This window comes from Castor canadensis, chromosome 6 (genome assembly GCF_047511655.1).
Source record: "Castor canadensis chromosome 6, mCasCan1.hap1v2, whole genome shotgun sequence".
NCBI lineage: Eukaryota > Metazoa > Chordata > Mammalia > Rodentia > Castoridae > Castor > Castor canadensis.
In genome coordinates this window covers 124,237,288-124,255,734 of record NC_133391.1, presented here as the reverse complement: position 1 = coordinate 124,255,734, position 18,447 = coordinate 124,237,288, and the positions used below count along the sequence as shown (strand labels likewise).

Sequence of the window (18,447 nt, the reverse complement as noted above, 5' to 3'; positions counted from 1 at the left end):
ATAACTTGGTAACCTTTTTCCAACCTTCACTCCATATCAAAATTTATTTTGTTAGAGGTATCACTAAACATAGAGGCTGGGGCCAAGGAGTACAGTCTGAACTAGAATCTGGTTAGAATCTGGTACCTCAGAAGAGAACATATTCAAGGCAGGTAAACAATTCTGAGCCATGGTGCTTTACAATTGTTACATATGTTTTTTAATTTAAATTAGAATATTCTGATAGGTATGAAAAAATAATTTTACCAGGATATTTTGCACAATTCCTTCCTAAAATTATTAGAGTCAATCTCAATGTCTTTCTCTCTCTCTCTCTCTCTCTCTCTCTCTCTCTCTGTCTCACACACACACACACACACACACACACACACACTCTGAATTACTCAGGAATGCATTGTTCATTGATTAAGAGACTTGTGGATATCAGGAGACTAACTCAAGCTAGTAGTACTGTAATAAAATAACCCTTAGAAATGCCTGGTGCTGGTGGCTCATGCCTGCTACTCAGGAAGCAGAGATCAGGAGGATTTTGGTTCGAAGCCAACCTGGGCAAATAGTGTTGGAGAGACCCTATCTCAAAAACACCCATCACAAAAAAGGGCTGGTGGAGTGGCTTGAGGTGTAGACCCTGAGTTCAAACCCCAATACCTCCCAAAAAAAAATTCTTAGAAATGAGTTCAAATAATGTAACAATCTATAGTGGTTCAACACACTTCATTTAGTTTTATAAATGGCTTACAAACACTCATAAATGATTTCATTGCAGTATAGATCAGAAAGATAAATGTGACTGGCTGCTCAATGCTTACCAAAATAAAGTCTGGTAATTCATAGATTTTCTGGCCCTCGTGGACTTTTTGTCTCTTTTCCTATTCCCCACCTTATTTACCCACTCTTCATTTTCAAAGAATGATTTTCCTCTTGGTCATGTGTTGCTTTCATACCTTAATTATGATGTCCCTTCTACCTGCTATAGCTAAATCTTGTTTTTCCTTCAAGACCTAGTTGTGCTGCCCCTTTCTCTGCTTGACTTTTCCTCTCCCTCCTCTGCATGCATTTCCTAAATATTTTATCAGGACATTTGTTCTACCGTGCAGCTAATACTGTGTGTCTTATCTCTTGTCCAATGTATAAACGTCTAACATTGGGAACTGTCATTGTTTCTCACACATGCATACACATTATTTACTCCCTCCCATTAACCGTAACTATTACTGTGTAACAGAGGAGGAAAAGTGTGGGCTTTGAAGTCTGATAACCCTGATTTCAAGTCCTTGCTCTATCATTTATTAGCCATATAAACTGGGGTAAGAAATTTAACCTCCCTGAACCTCTGCTTCCTCATGCATAAAATAGGGGTAAGACTGCCCCTTCTGTTGTAACAGAATGAGGGGGAGAGGGAAAGCATCCACAGGACACTATTATATCGCAGACATGCCAGGGCCTAACTGGTGCTAGCAGTAGGTAGTATGTATATTTTAGAAGCCACTGTATTGTTTCAAGTTCCACAATCACGTAGGAGACACAAAAAGGCTCTGCCATATAACACTTACAAGTATTTTCAGGACTAATTTGAACCAGTTTGTAAACTTTTGTAACTACTTGGAGAATATTATCACATGAGTTTATTACAAAAATGCTACAACCCTCTTTTAAGTACTGTTAGAAGCAGGGATATTCTGCAGTATTTAATTTGTTGACATAATCATAGCCTTAAGCAACTTTAGGTAGCTATTCTTTCCTTAGTTTTCTACCTGGTTGGCTTCATGAAGACTTTTGTGCATAATTTGTAGTTTCTACATCCAGAATGATAGTTCAACAAGGGGATGCTGTCAAAATGACCATCAAGCTGCAAGACTTGTGGGTTATCTGGAGAAGGACGGAGTGTGCTCTGTTGAGTAACCTGGGGGTAACATCAGTCAGCCTGTGAGAGGCAAAAAGAGGTGAAGTTAAAGAGGAGCAACAGACTACATCTAATAGTAGGAAGTGGGAGTCCCCAGAAAAAAAAAAAAACTGTGTCCTTCAGTAATTATCATAATCCTCAGTAATCACTTGTATATTGCAGTTGTTCCTTGGAAATCATTGTTAAGAATAGAGAAGAGTCTATCTAACAAAGTTACTTTCTACTCTTTAGTAAAAGATAAGACAATTAAGCTCAATTTAAACTAACTTTTTTTGTTATTCTAAACCTGTCTCTACTGATGATTTAAATTCTTCTGGGGTTTCTGTTGGTTGGTTGGTTGGTTGTTAGGATGGTTTGTTTTGTTTTGTTTGTTGTAGTGACAGGAATCAAAGAGCACAGGACCCTGAACCCAGGTCCTAGAGAGCATGCTAGGCAAGCACTTTACGATTTAGCTGCTTCCCTAGCAGAGATTTTGAAACAGGGTATTGCTTTGTGCCCCAGGCTGGCAATTCTCCTTCATCAGCCTCCCAAGTACGGGGATTAAAGGCATGAGCCACCACACTGGCTGTCTTTATCTTTTAATATGGTCGGTAAGATTGAACTCATTTTTTAGTATAATATTTTATAGTAGCTTAAATTGCATAGTATTATGATTGTAAATTATTACCAATATGACTGCTATTTGATTTATAAACTCAACAAAGCAATATATTCCTGAAAAGATAAGATAGAACTTTATATTTGGCTAAGAGTGGGGCTTTAAAATAAATTTTTGAAATCTCTAACATCTTAAAGGAAAATAAGTATAATTGAGAAAATTCCTAATTAGGAAATAATTATATTAAGGATGCATTCCACTTCATAAATGATCACACTGTGCTGTAAAGTATATAATTCTGTCCTGGCATTGGTGGCTCAGACTCATAATTCTGGCTATCTGGGAGGCTGAGATCAAGAGGATCACAGTTTAAGGCCAGCCCTAGCAACTACTTTAGAAGGCCACATCTCAACCAATATCTGTGTGCTGTGGCCTGTCATCCAGCTACTTGGGTGGGTGAGATCAAGAGGATTGTAGTTCCAGGTCAGCCCGGGCAAAACAAACTTTGTAAAACCCAATCTCAACCACAAAAAGTCGGACATGGTGGCCTGTGCCTGTGCCCAACAACAAAGAAAGCTTTAAACAGGAGGATCTAGGTCCAGGCCTGCCTGGGCAAAAAGCAGCAAGACCCTATCTCCAAAATAACCAGAGCAAAAAGGGCTAAAGACATGCTGAAGTAATAGAGTGCCTGCCTTGCAAGTATGAAGCCTTGAGTTCAAACCTCAGTTTCACCAAAAATAAATAAATTATAGTTCCAAAGTTGTTATTAGACTGATGTAAGTATACACTGTAAAGAGAAAGTACACATGGTCATATGTATAGAAAGGACACAACACTGGCTTGTCAGAAATCCTAGTTTCTGATATTCCCAGCTTAGCATAATTACCTAACCTCTCTGAACCTTGGTTTTTTTCATCTGTAAAGTTAACTTGTTGATGCCTAAAAACATCTAACACTAGTATTTCATATTTTGATTCTGTACATGATCCTCAAATAGAATTTAAAAATCAAGATAAAGCATCTGTTAGAATGTAAATATGCAGAACTCCTATATATGAACTTCCTCAAGCTATACTTTTTCAAAGGGTCTAATGGAAAATACAGCTGTAAATCAGTGAATATTTGTATAGTTTGTATTCCAAAATGGAATCCAATCTGAAAATCTGGGTAAATTTTAGCTATTATTTAGTCTGTGAAATAACTTGCTACCTGCACAGTTCTCAAATTATCTAATAGAAAAGCACAGAGGAAAACATTCTGTATTATTTTTATTTGAAGAATTAAACTCCAATGGGCTGGAAGCATGGCTCAAGCAGTAGAATGCTGCCTGGCAAACACCAAGACCTGCGTTCAAAGTTAGGTACTACCAAAAAAAAGTCAACAAGAATTAAATCCTGAAATCATATGAAACAATAAAGCAAGGACCAACTATAAAAAGGGAAAAAAAAAACACTTCCATCTAAATTAGACTAGATTACACTTAATCGGTAATCACTGTTGAAGCATACTTCAGTGTTCAACTAAATTTCAGGTAGCCCCTACAATCCACATGCAGTTTTCATGAAGCTGCAGCAGCTTACTGACCACCAGATGGAGCCAGGATTGTTTCGTTTTTAGCATGAAAATATGCTGAAAATGAAAATTGGTTACAGAATGAATAAATAGTAGGTTTATTATCATAGTCCATAATTCAGAAACAAACTCTTAGCATCCTTCTACCTAATTTTTATAAATATACATATGTACAGAAAGAATCTCCCCCCATTGAACAATTTTATTATGAATAAGCTTTCATTTTTCAATTTCACTGACATGGATGTCTGGCTTTTTCTTACTCACTTTTTGAAGATATTAACCAAAATTTTTGTTTTCTTTGCTGTACTGGGGATTGAACCCACTTGCTAGGCAAATGCTCTACTACACGAGTCATCTCCCAGCCCCAACAAGTATCTTTTGAACAAAGTTAGTAAGAATTTAACCTCTGGTCACACAATAAGTATTATAAGCTGTAATTATGAAAAATGATAGTTAAGGATATATTGCATGTAGGCTGTCATTTTAATGTCACAGACTACTCCCATTGTAATCATTTCCATAATTTTCTTTAAAAGAAGCAACCAAAAGAAAAGGCATTCTGACTGAAAAATGGGCATATGTCATTTATTCCCAGTAGCTCCTCAGGGGAGAGGGTAAAGGAGAATGACTGCATTTCTTACTGGTCCCTACCCTGAAAGCCCAGTGCCCGGGGGCCTTAACTGACTTAGTTGACTTCACCAACTACTCTATCCTCTATTTAACAAAGGTCAGAATTTATTTTGTTCCTTATAGTTCAATGTAATTAAGCAACTATCTATTGAAAAAGTATCTGTAGTCTAATTCCTGAAAGCTCCTTTGGGACCTACCTGTTCCATCCAGGAAAAGCAATGAGGTGACTCTAGACACTTATAATTCAAGACCTAAAAATGATCATTCTATTCATTTGTCCTTTAGCTACTATTTGTTGAGCAGATAATAATATGCAAGATCTATGTTAAGTGACAAACAGGGCATTTCCTGCCCTGTGAGTTTACGGCCTAGGAGGTGATTCAGGCACAGTGTGTTTAGGGGCTACGGTGTGTTTGAAATGTTCAAATGAGGGGAAATGTGATTAGGGGAAAAAAAATCAAGAAAAAGTTGTAAGAAATTCTTTCTGGATTGAAATTACTGGAATAAACCCAATGTTTGGCTAGCTATTCTTATTCTTTCTGTGTCCCCTAACCCATATATTCTGGTCAAGGGGGAATTTAAGGTCCTTTTTTTAAAAAATAGGATTTTATTTCACCAGGATATTGATATGTTACCTAATGCCTTTTTATGCCCAATGAAAATTTTTTCTTTTAGGTTTTCTTTTTTTTCTCAAGCATGAAGAAGAAATAACTAAGCTAGTTAAGAGCTTGAACTTTAGAACCAGACTACATCAGTTTATACTCTCAGGTTTATAATGCCTGAGATAAGTTATTTCATCTCTCACTACTACCTATCAAAAAAGGTGGGATTAGCATGCCTTCATATGGTTGTTGGTTATAAATATTAAACAAGTAATTCAACTGCTAGTATTTGGCATATACTGAGTACTTGCAATGTTAGCGATTTTCAAATCTGGCACTTTTCCTGAAATTAATTAAGATTTGCTGTTTTAAAGAATTTTGATTAAAGCATACTTTGTAGTTTGCAGAATGTATAATAAGATACAACTACACATAGTAACAGTAATGTTTTTCTATATCAAATAAGTCTCTCCCCTTTTGTTATTCAAATTTTGTTTACTGTCATTACCACATAACTTTTACTCACATGAAAATTTTCTAGGGGAAAGGTTAGGGACATTCTAACAGAATTTTTAGAAACAGGACATAAAAGAGTACTGCTGATACTAAAGTTGTCCAGCGAGATATTGGACCCAGTTGTAGATCTAATATTTAGAAGCTAGAGTTTTAATCTCACACTTTGTATAGAAAATTTGGCTTTGGGTTAAAGAAGTAATAAGCAAAGAAACTATCCACCTAGTCAGGAAGGCCACACAGAAGCTTGCCATTTTCAGAGGTATGTAGAAGGGGGAAAGTCTCTTATTAAAGAAGGAAAGAAGGATGGGTGAGGGGAGAGAAGAAAGATCAAACCTCAGATTGGTAGAGTGGCTCAAGTGATAGAGTGCCTACCTAACAAGCACAAGGCCCTGAACTCCTCCCCCAATACTGCCCCAAAAAAAACCCTAAACTTCTAACAGACATGGCCTTAAAGTCTGGTTGTATACTACCTATATGATATAGAAATCAAATTAACAAATTAGCATTGGAAAAAAATGGCCCTGAACCAATGGAAACCCTTGATTGTCTTGTAGAAACAAATGCAAAACCTCTTCAAAGGAACCTTTACACAGTCTTGAGTGCCAGGAATCCCTGTGGAATGTGATAAAGATGCAGCCTTAGCTGAAAATAAACTCACAGTAAAAACATAGAAAACATTTAAGAGAACTGATGAGTTAACATAAGCAGAAGGATCCCAAGAGCAATCTAAAACACACAATAAAAGTGTATTTTAAATAAATAAATAGATTTTTTTAAAGAATAAAAATCATAATAAATGACTAAAGCTATGAAAAGAGTGGGTGAATTTTTTAAAAGTCAAATAGAATTTAGATTAAAAACTATAGTTATTAAAGTCAGTGACTCATATTGTGGTTTAAAAACTGATTAGATACAACTGGAAAGAGAATTAGTGAACTGACATACAGAGCTAAGGAAATTACTCAGTCTGACAAATAAAACGTGAAAAATGAATGTCATGTGATTATTCATAGTTAATCATACTTTATACTAATTGATGTAACCAGTTAGGAAATAGAAGAGTTGACCAGCTTTTTTACATAGTTGAGTTTGTGTAGTGGATGTCAATGCATTTGGCTCTATGTACTACTTAAATGTTGAGTTGCAGTTTCCATGCAGTCCACATGGACCTTCGGCAGGCTTAATCCTGGTTATCATAGGTCTATATAGTGAAAGATCAGCAGCCCTCACAGCTATTCTTAAACTGTTTGCCTGTTCATTTTGGCTAGAAATGAAAACAGATGGAAGGCAAAAAAAATCCTTAAAACAAAGTGATTTTTTTTTATTGTTTTTGCATTTACTCACATGTGTGTACATTGTTTGGGCCACCTCCCCCCACCCCCGCCCCCACTTCCAGACAGAACCTGTTCTGCCCTCTTGTTCTCCAATTTTGTTGAAAAGAAAACATAAGAGATAATAAGAAAGACATAGCATTTTTACTAGTTTGTATAAAAATAGCTATACAGAGACATTCCTAGCATTGCTTCCATGCACATGTGTATTACAACCCACACTAATTCATCTCTACCAGACCTCTTCACTTACTTCCTAGGCCCCTTCCCATAGTGGCCTCTGCCAGTTTAAGATTACTATATTTGCTCCTCTACAGTGAGCACATCAACCACATTCAAGTTTTTTATTTTCTTCCCTTTCCCTATTCCTCCTGTGCGTGTTATCCCCTTAGTGTGTGACACACATCCAATAATATTACTGCATTTGTTTTAGGTCTGTAATCTGTATATGAGGGAGAACATGCGATTTTTTTGGCCTTCTGAGCCTGACTAACTTTGCTTAAGATATTCTCCAGTTCTGTCCATTTACTTGCAAATGACAAAATTTCATTCTTCTTTGTGGCTGAATAAAATTCCATTGTGTATAAATACCACATTTTCTTAATCCATTCGTCAGTAGTGGGGCATCTTGGTTGTTTCCATAGCTTGGCTATTATGAATAGTGCTGCAATAAACATGGATGTGAAGGCACCTTAGTCGTAGCCTGAGTCACATTCCTTCAGGTAGGAGTGGTATTGCTGGATCATGTGACAGATCCATGTTTAGTTTTTAAGAAGCCTCCATATTGTTTTCCAGAGTGGTTGTACTAGCTTACATTCCCATCAGCAGTGTATGAGGGTTTCTTTTTCCCCTGCATCCTTGCCAACATTTGTTGTTGGTGGAGTTCTTAATGATAGCTGTTCTAACAGGTAAGGTGGAATCTTAGTGTGGTTTTGATTTGCATTTCCTTTATGGCCAGGGATGGTGAGATTTTTTTCATGTGTTTTGGCCATTTGGACTTCTTCCTTTGAAAAAGTTCTGTTTAGTTCAGTTGCCCACATCTTTATTGGTTCATTAATTTGGGGAGAGTTTAGTTTTTTGAGTTCCCTATATATTCTGGTTATTAGTCCCTTGTCTGATGTATAGCTAGCAAAGATTTTTTAAAAATCCCACAAAACAAAGAGCTAGAGCAGACAATGAGCATATCTTAAGGCAATAAGCAAAGACTTGTTTGAACTTGATGGCTTAGATTTATGACTTTCTAGAAAAAAGTGATATACCATGAATTTGACTGGATTCTGTATTTGCCTAGTACATTTTCCATTTTGGTAAAGAACTGAAAGACAGACATTGTGAAAAACGTTAATGCCTAGCCTTTCTGACCTCAAACAGTTTGCTGCATTGAATTAATCTTCCTGAGCTAAATTTTATTACCTTAATTCTTGATCTAAACCTGGCTTTCATTTTTAAACTTTGCCAAATGAGTAGGCCAAATTACCTAATGAGTCTTTGCCACCTGGAATTTCTATGAACACTGTCAATTGTGGCTTTTTTTTTTTTTTTTTTTTTTCCTTATGGATGTAGTGGATGGAATTCCTTGGCAAACTGACTATGTCTAAGAGAGAGTCTCATTTCCTGTGAAGCCATTATGAATATCTGTTTGGACAGAGAAATTGCTTTTGTAAGAATTAAAGATGTTAAGTAGTTTGATTGAAGTACATTATATGCACATATGGAAGTATCACAATGAAACACCTTTGTATAGCTAATATATACTAGTAAAAATGTTAATAAAAAAGATTGTAAATATTTTACTATGGGAATATTTAGCTTAATACTGATTTTGTTTATGAACTTTAACTTCAGAAAATCTTTATAAATTGTAAGATATGATCTATCCTTTTTATTATGTCAAAAAAACATCTATTATGGAATATGTAGTACTATATTTTATCTTAGTTATTTGGCATTGCATCAAATCAACTATTCTTCATGCAAGCATATAGACACAAAGTAGCATCAAGCTCCCCTTCATTAGTACTCTAAAAAACATGTTTTTATTTTATAACTGTTTGGGAAAAAATTATCACAAGATAAAACCAACCCAAGCTGATGTGCTACATGTGTTACTGCTACTGTTGTGTATTCTTGAAACAGGCAGATTGCAAGCACCTTAAAATGATCTGTTGCCTAACCATCTGTCCTTCCCAAATGCTAATCTTGGGTAATTCAGTTGTTTCAACTCTTTCTAGTCCATCTATAATTGGCAATCAGTGGAACAATTTCCTTCCTCTACATTATCTCTTTAAAAAGATAAATTAAATTGGGATTAAATGATTAATAACCACAATCAAATTAAAAGTTCCAGAATACAGCCAAGTAATCAAACCAAAAGATAGTTGCAATTTAAAAATGTAACTTCTGAGCAAGTAAAGAATGTGTAAATCTTTTTTAAAGCATTTTTTACTTGAGGAGTAGCAGAACATTTACAGCTATGTAATGATGGGGTTTACCTGTGATTTACCCATTCAACCCTGAGGCAACAAGTATTTGAATTCTTAACTTTCATTACAACTGTTGTGTTGAAGTCAAAACAGTCTCATTAATGACCAGAGGGGTATAAGTCTAGTTTTTACACAGTTCTCCCTTCAAAAGACAAAACTACAGTCAGGATAAGATTACAGAACAAGACTTTGTCAAATGACAGCTGGTTTAGCAGTTGAGGGATGGATGGCATTCTGGAATTCTGTGTAGTTCTCAGTTCATCTGTTGAAAATTGTGAAGCTGGAGCTTCGCTAAGAATGAATGTAGTTAGAGGTAGAATAGATGTAAGTGGAAACAGTATTTCAACCCTAGGAAAAGAGAAAATCACATTAGCTATTTTATCTGGAATCTTTGAAATTATGAAAAGCCCTACAGTTTTACTCAGCTATTTCCTTAACATTTTTCAAGGTAAAATAGGTTTTGCCATCCATTTTACACATCAGTTAAAGAACGTAAATCTCTTTGTCATTTTAAATTTACTTCCTACTACCAGAGATTGTATCAAACACATTCTAAAATTTATAAGTGAATCTTGCTCCCTTTATAAATGCTTGCTGGTCACCACCTTGTACAACACATTTATGAAGCTAGTTCTGACTATACACTTAATAAGGATAGCTAGTATTACAATATGAAGATATTCTCAGGACAGATATGTTCAGGTATATCTGAACTACATGCCTCTGTTTTCTTTATTGTGAATAGAAAATATAAAAAGAAGAATATAGTTGATAAATACTGAGAAAATAAAGTGATTTGCTAAAGCTGTCTTAATTAACCTTTCCATAAAATGTGGGGAAAGCAGGAAGAAAGTGAAATAAAAATATTTACCATATCTAAGGGCATCCCTAATGAAGAATCCTTATCACCATTCAAATGTAGAAATCTTCATAGTCTAGCAAAATTATAGTTTTCCCTTTCCCGCTATCAAAGTAAATTCCATCATATAAAAGGAGTATATTTGTACTGAGAGAGAAAGAGATAAAGATAGTCCCAACTTCAATATTCCTTTAAAGCTTATCAAAGTCAAGGAAAAACATATATAGTGCTATAAGTGTACACTATATATGAGTGTATTTTGGTATCTTAACATTTTTTATCTGAACAGAATAATATTAGTTTGTTAAGTATTCATCATGTATCAGTGTTTCATGTAATCTACAAGTTGGGTACATATTATGATCTTCATGTTATTACTGAAGAAATGAAACACAGAAAGATGATACAACTTTGCCTATGTCACACTTGTAGTAACTGGAGAACCAGAATTCAGATCAGTCTCTCTTCAGAGTCTGTTATAAACCATGCTCCTGGTCCCTTCTGTAATGCAACCCAAGAGCACATGTTCTCTCCCATACACATACTAGAGGAAACATGAGCTCCTGGTTCCTGGTTTGAGTGCTTGTTTGATGCCTTGAGAATACTTTCTGAGTTAAATAAGATTGTCCCTAGGTTAAAACTGTTGACAGTAGGTGATAGGTAAAGGGGGTTCATTATACTATTCTCTGTATATTTGTGTTGGAAATTTTCCATTATAAAAAATGTTGGGGGTTTTTTTGTTTTGTTTTTTTACAAATAACTTTGACCCCAGATGCTAGTGGCTCATGCCTATGATCCTAGGGCAAATAGTTTGCAAAACCCTGTCTCCAGGATAACCAGAACAAAATGGACTGGAGGTGTGGTTCAAGTGGCAGAAGTTCCTGCTTTGCAAGCACAAAGTCCTGGGTTCAAACACTAACTCCACAAAAAAAATAATAATAACTTTGACCAGTTAACCCATTTTGACTGGGAACTGTTAGTTGATATAGTCATTGAATCTTCATGTAAGAATTATGTTGCTCATATGTCCTTTTTTATATTCCCGTATTTTTATGTCATTTTTATGATTTTTTGTTTCCCATTCTGTGAAAACTGCTTATTCTTTGTTTTTGCTGCATCATGTTACTTTTTTCTAGAATGAATATCAGCCAGTCATTCTGCCATTACTGTTTCAAAACATTCCTATTTGTTGTATACTGATCCTAGAATAATTACAAAAATGATAACAAATAACCCCTATCCCACAACCAGCACCACTATTCTACTCGATGGCTCAAGCCATCAGGACATATCTTCCCTGATTTCAGACAAATTAAGTGGTAAAATTTCATTGGAGTCAATACCATTTACATTGCAATTGTCTCCAAGTTAATGTATACATTCACTGCAGCTGCTGTCAAAATCCTAGCAGATTTTTTTAAGAAATTGCAAGCTGATTTTAAAATTTATGTGCAGAACAGGTCCTGTGGGGAGAGGGTTGATATCAGTGGGAAGGAGGGGAGAAGAGTTGGGGGAAAGGATATAGGAGGCTGAATATAGTGCAAAACACATGTATGTAAATAGAAAAATGAGACCTGTTGAAGCTATTCCAGGAATGGAGGAAGGGAAGAATAAAGGAGAATGATGGAGGGGTGAAATCAAGTGTGATATATTTGATAAATTGTAAGATCTTTTGTAAATGCCACAATGTACTCCCAGCACAACAATTTTAAAAAAAGAAAGAAAGAAAGAAAAAAGAAAAAAAAGTGGGCATCTCTGTCCTGTTCCTGACTTTAACGGGAACAGTTTCAGTTGTTCTCCATTTAGTATAGTGCTGGCAGAAGCAGAGACGTAGACTAATGAAAGTAGTAGTCCAGAAAACTTAATAGAAGACAGAAGACAGTGTCCAGAAACAGACACAATTGATTTTTCAAGAACAGTGCCAAAGTAGTTCAATGGGGAAAAGCCTTTTTAAACAATGAGTTGGAATGATTGATATCTTCAAAGAAAAATAAATAATCTGAATGCTACCATACAAAAAACTAACTCAAATAAACGTATACCTAAATAAAAGAGCTAAAAATTTTATACTTTTAAAAGAAAACATTGGGAAAAATTTTTGTGAACTTAGAGCAAAGATTTCTTAGGTAATATGAAAACCTATTTATATTAATATATTAATAAAAAGTTGATAAAATGTAACTTTTGCTCTTTGAAAGACATTCAAGAAAATGAAAAGGTAAACCACAGACTGAGAGGCTATATATCCGACAAGGGGCTTATGCCTAGAATATATTTTTTTAACTCTTACAACACATTAATAAGACAAAAATTTAATGGACAAAAGATTTGAACAAACAGCTGAAAAGACGATATATGAATGACCAGTAAAGCCCATAAAAATGTTTAATATCATTCGTCATCAGAAAAAATGAGAGTTGGAATCATAAGAAGATACCATTTCACATCCACTAGAATGGCTAAAGTTAAATGACAGTACAGACACAATATCCTATCTATATGGGATTGTGGAGCAACTTGAAGTCTCCTATGTTACTGATAATAATGATACAGCAAATAGTGTGCCCTCTTTATAAAACCATATGACATTATCATATAAAATTAAACGTACACTTATCAAATGAACCAGTAATTTAACCCCTAGATTTTTACCTAAGAGAAATGAAAATATATGCCCACAATCCAAGTTATAAATGTTCATCAAAGTTCTATGTATAGTAGTCCAAACTGGAAGCAACTTAAAAGTCCATCAGCTGGTGAAAGAATACACAAATTAAAGCATATTCATACCATAAAATGCATTCAGTTATGCAAAGAAATATCCAATAGCATCAGTGAATCTTGAAAATATTCGTTAAGTTAAATAAGTCAGATGTAAAAGACTATATAGAGTATGATTCCATTTGTATGAGCTTCTAGTAATGGCAAAATTATGGTGACAGAAAGCAAGTCACTGATGCCTGCAGAGAGAAATTGACTATGAGGGACATTCAGATACTTTTTAGGGCTACAGAGCTATTATATATCTTGATTACACTGGAAGTTACATACTATATATAATACCAAATTAATTAAATTATATTCCCAAATTGAATTTTACTATATATAATGTATACCTCTATGTAGCTACTTTTAAGTTTTGTCATTACCAGTTTCCAAGATGAGGTGACTACTGCATTATTAAAAAGATTTTTAATACTGTAAGCAGCATAGTTATAGAATTTTCTTTATTATATAATTAAATATCCTTGACCTTTTAAAATTGATTCTTAAGGTTTCTTTGTGACCAAGTTTGTTTTATTTTGTTTTGTCTTATTTTCAGAAGCCAAGTGTGGTGGTGCACAACTGTAATCCTAGCACTTAGGAGGCTGAGGGGGAGGAGGATTGTGAGTTTGAGACCAGCCTCAGCTACATAACAAGACTCTATCTCAAAAATTAAAAATCTGTTTCCTACCCATTCCTGAAAAGTGAAATCAAGAGGTTGGTCCTTGCTAAAAAGGGGGCCATATGTAATGATATACATGTTAAATTAAAACAAGCACACCTGAATTTGTTTTGACTTACCTGTAACATGAGTTAGCTGGATTCATCAATATCAGCCTTTCTATTTATTTTAAAATTCTGACAAGTAAAGGTTTTCAGCCATTTGTAGCTTAAAATCTTTATAAAGAACTTTTCTGTTTTGTATTTAACCATTAAAACATTAGACAGTTCTAAGGATACTCATCAGAATTTTCCTTGGAATTTTACAAAATTCTGCCATTTTGAACTATCATTGACTCCTACGTGCAGTGGAGCAAGAAATTCCAGGTGCATGGCAAATACTGCTATGGCTGTGTAAAGCTGGGGACCAAAAGAGCCTGCTGCCTTTTCATTTTCCCTTTCTCCAGTTCCCTTATTACATCATTCACTTATTTGACTATTTTTGAGCTGCTGCTACTTACCACCCACTGTCCTCAGTGCTGGAGAACTATGCTTTTCCTTAAGGAATTTAATGTCCACTGAGGGTGAAAGAAGAGTAAATAAGAAATTACCATAAAGTGTGATGAGTGCTTAAAGGTGCCCTGGAAGCTTGGAGGAGAAACATACAAACCTGACTTAGCGATTGGTATCAGCAAAGGTTCCCTGTACTAAGTACCAGCTGAGCTGAAACAGGAATTAAGCAAGGTAACTTAATTGGGGAATGGAGAGATGAAATTTTTTAGTGTTCCTGAAAGAAGAAATAGCAGGTGCAAAGGTAGGAGGCAGTCAACAGTAGTAGAAACTAACTGAAAACACTTTGAGGTGGATGCAACAAAGGAATAGTGAGATGAAAAAGAAAAACTTTAGGCCTGGGGATTTGGCTCAGTGATAGAGCACTTGCCTAGCATGCACAGGCCCTGGGCTCAATTCCCAGAGCTTTGCCAAAAAAAAGGAAAAACTGTTTCATAGGGATCCTAAGACATATTAAGGCATGCAAATTCAACTGTTACAGGATAAGAAGAGAGATATTCAAAGATGTAATTCAAAAGAAAAATATGAAAGTAATTTTTAAGAACCTATTTTAAATATCCCAAATACAATGTATCCTCTCTTCACTAGTGGTTACTACACATTGGTGCTTCAGATATTGCATTTAATGCTTTCTTTTTCATTATTGTATTCAGTTTTTAGCATTTACAGTTGTTAGTCTTAAAAGTAGAGCTGGACATACAGTATTTTAAAAGTATCTATATAAATTTTTTAAACTGGTTATTTCTTTCAAGTTCCATCAAAATCACATTAGTTAACCACAGAAGGGCAACTTATTTCTTTCTTCACACATTTTTTAACTAGAAAATTTCTTGAACAAAATGTCTATTTATTAATATATTGCACATTCACAGTGTTCTTCAAACTAAGTAACAATGGGGCACATAACAAACTAAAAGTCTTAAGTAGAAAGATGACTGACTTTGTTGATCACATCTGGCTCATCTTGGTTTGATAGCCAAAGACAAGAAGAGATAGATAGTTTGGATTTTTTGTTTTGTTTTTAGTCACATATTTTCATTAACATATATAGGTGTAAATTACTGTAAAATGTTAGTAACTTGGGGGTTTTTTTAGGCAAAACTATATTTTGTAATCCCACATGGTAACTAATCTTCACATGGAATTATTGCAGGGTCAAATCCACAGATTTGTTTTCTAAATTCTAACTTAATAAATATTGTTTTTATCTGCTTCTGGTATCTGTCCTGACTTATTTGTTATATTTTTTTTCTATGACCATCAAGTTAAAGTTTGTTGATGTTAAAAACTGGAGAACAAAAGTGCAGATAATAGGAATACCAACCAATATTTGAAAGATTATTGGGCAGGGAACAATGTAAAATGATACCACTGAATTTTAGGAGAACATTAGTTGTTTTAAAAGTGAGATCAACAAGTGTTTTTACAGTCAAGCCAAATAAGAACAAGTGGCAAGAACAATTAAAACAGCAGTATAGATAAAGATTTTTACAAAATTGGTTGATAAATTAACACCAGTTATTTTCTAGTAGAAAAAATAATTATGGAGCTGAGGAACCTTGAGTTTGTTTTAAAATGGAAAGAGACCAGCCCAAGTTTGAGCATCTTTTTTAGTGACATAAGCATTTACATGAATATAAATCCACAAAGACTTTAAACTGCTGACTCTTAGGTACACTCTACTGTTCTTTAGAAGAAGAAGCTGCTCCAGATGGTGCTGTTGCGGAATACAGAAGAGAAAAGCAAAAGTATGAAGCTTTGAGGAAGCAACAGGCAAAGAAAGGAACTTCTCGGGAAGACCAGGTAGCCTCAAAAACCAAAATCCATACATAATTCATTGCCTTTTTTGTCATCTTCCAGTGTTGCTAGATAGAGCCTAATTTGATTATGTATTGGGGAAACACTATCTATTAAAAATGAAAAAAAATATTTTTATACAGAATGAGGAGCCAAAGACCTTCCTTGGCCACTGATAAGGGTCCAAATTCTAGAGCTCTTTCCAGGCATTTAAGTGAAAAAGGCTGAAACTTTCAAGTTTCAATCTGGCACTCCTGGGTCAAGCACAAGAACTTCGTGTATAGCCTCAGAAATTCAAGTAGAACTGATTATGAAATGGAGAAGTCGAGACTGCAAATAATGAAGGGATCTCCTCCAGCCTGGCATGTCACAGGCCAGATAGCCAGCTCAGCTTGAAATTGTCCACTAGCTGGAAATAAGGCATTTGGCTCACTAGTTGATTTTTACTGTAATAGAACCTTGTTTGTTGCAAGTAATTCCTGACTCTTTAGACAATAATATGAGAAAATTAACAGAAATCAAGAATGAAAAGTTTTGCTTGGGAGCAAACCCCAGAGCCTTGTACATGATAGGCAAATGCTGTATAATAGAGCTACATTTCCAGCATAGGCAAGGTATTTTTGAGTCATGTTAAGGATTTATATCTACCCTAAAGGGCAGTGGGAAAACCACTGACAGAAGTGACATGATCTCATTTGCTTTGGGAGAAGATCCCTCCAACCTGGCAGCAGTGTGAAGAGTAGACTTAACCCAAGGCAGGACTGGAGGCACAGAGGCCAACTGGGAGACTCTTGAGTGTAGATATGCATGAACAGTCTGCCAAGTCTGGGCGCCTTCAGAATAACTGCTTCATGCAGAGAAGTCTCTGACCATGCTGAAGAGACATGCCATAAGTGGTTGGCCATTCACTCCTTCAGCAAAAGCCAGAAGACTGAGTCATTGCCCAGCAGATGCCAAACAGAAATGCCTCCATGTACATCCTATAATGTACCCCAGTATTTTTGTGATGTGTTCTTTTTTGCCTGGGGTCTTCTTTTGCTTTAGAATGCAGCTAGACAAAATCTGATCTTCAATACATGAAAAGCTAAAAAAAACAAAAAAAAGACCAAGAGTATTTTTTTTTTCTTTTTTTTAGTTCTGAGCAAATGCCAATAGGATGTTAATTGGTTTAAAAACACACTGTTTTGCCACAGGTCTAGGTAATTTTCTAGAAATTTTTACAATTTCATTTCACTAAGATGTGTTATTTGTTTTCATTGTTCTTTATGTCCTCAGAAAGACATTTCCAAGTGTAGAAAAATCACTAAGGGCAGTGGGAAAACCACTGACAGAAGTAACATGATCTCACTTGATAAAAATTGATAGGGCTTTTAAGGTAGTCATATAATTGATAATAGATAGCTAGGTTTATAGAATATAGACAATAAATACTTCCATAAACACATTCACATAAAGCCTTGAAGAATATTTAAAATGTTAGCAACAGTTCTAAGTTTTGAGGTAATTATTTTTGTTTTTCTTCAATTTTCCAGTATTTCTACAATAAACCTTTGTTCTTATTATAAACAATAAAAGTTAGTAAAAGTTTGAGGTTTCTTTTAAATGAATGAGATTTAAAAATAAATGTTTTATCTGTTAGCATTATTTAAAGGCTTAGTTATATAATATTTTCTTTAGAAACAGATAAAATATCCAAGTCCTAACATACTAGGCAGGCTTCAGATGCCTATGATAATATTCTGTTGGAATTTATAAATTTTATCCAAATTCATCTCATTCAGCAGAATGGTAATGTTTGTATTTTTAGCTGCTATTTTATGTGAACATAAATTTTGCAGAAATGTACTTTTCACTATCATTTTGTAGCAAAAACTGCCTTGTTTCTTGCAGATATCTTGACACTCCTTATTTATTGAGCTCAGATTTCTAGACTATGAAATCCTATTTAGTTTTTTCATAAACTGTAATCTCTAAATAAATTCTGGAGCCTAAGAATTTATTGTGACTCCTTATTATATATTGTTATTCATATGTAGGAGTATCAGCCACACATCCTTCTTTATGAAGTGTGAGGATTTTAGCATTGAATTCAACATACCAAAATCATTGATAGGCCCTTGATCTTTTAGGTAGGTAGTACTGTATCCCACTTCACAAGGA

At 34.8% G+C, this 18,447-nt stretch overlaps 1 protein-coding gene and 1 long non-coding RNA gene across 4 annotated transcripts in view; one reads left to right on the top strand and one right to left on the bottom strand.

Annotated features, from left to right (window-relative positions):
• Window positions 1-18,447, bottom strand: part of LOC141424194 (uncharacterized) — a 58,098-nt gene that overhangs the window by 280 nt on the left and 39,371 nt on the right. The window contains exon 2 of the long non-coding RNA XR_012449161.1: window positions 1,755-1,924. This is a non-coding gene — a long non-coding RNA (uncharacterized lncRNA). The remainder of the gene's footprint in view (window positions 1-1,754; window positions 1,925-18,447) is intronic.
• Window positions 1-18,447, top strand: part of Cwc27 (CWC27 spliceosome associated cyclophilin) — a 203,475-nt gene that overhangs the window by 160,815 nt on the left and 24,213 nt on the right. Inside the window, exons 12-13 of one of the 3 annotated variants that reach the window (XR_012449160.1) lie at window positions 13,820-13,977; window positions 16,184-16,293. Coding sequence is in view for 2 of the 3 variants with exons in the window: in XM_074077406.1 (XP_073933507.1) it covers window positions 16,163-16,293 (131 nt within the window). In the remaining variant the exon portion in view is untranslated. Of the gene's footprint in view, window positions 1-13,819; window positions 13,978-16,162; window positions 16,294-18,447 lie in introns of those variants that run through there. The other 2 variants (XM_074077406.1, XM_020160397.2) reach the window with 2 other exon arrangements.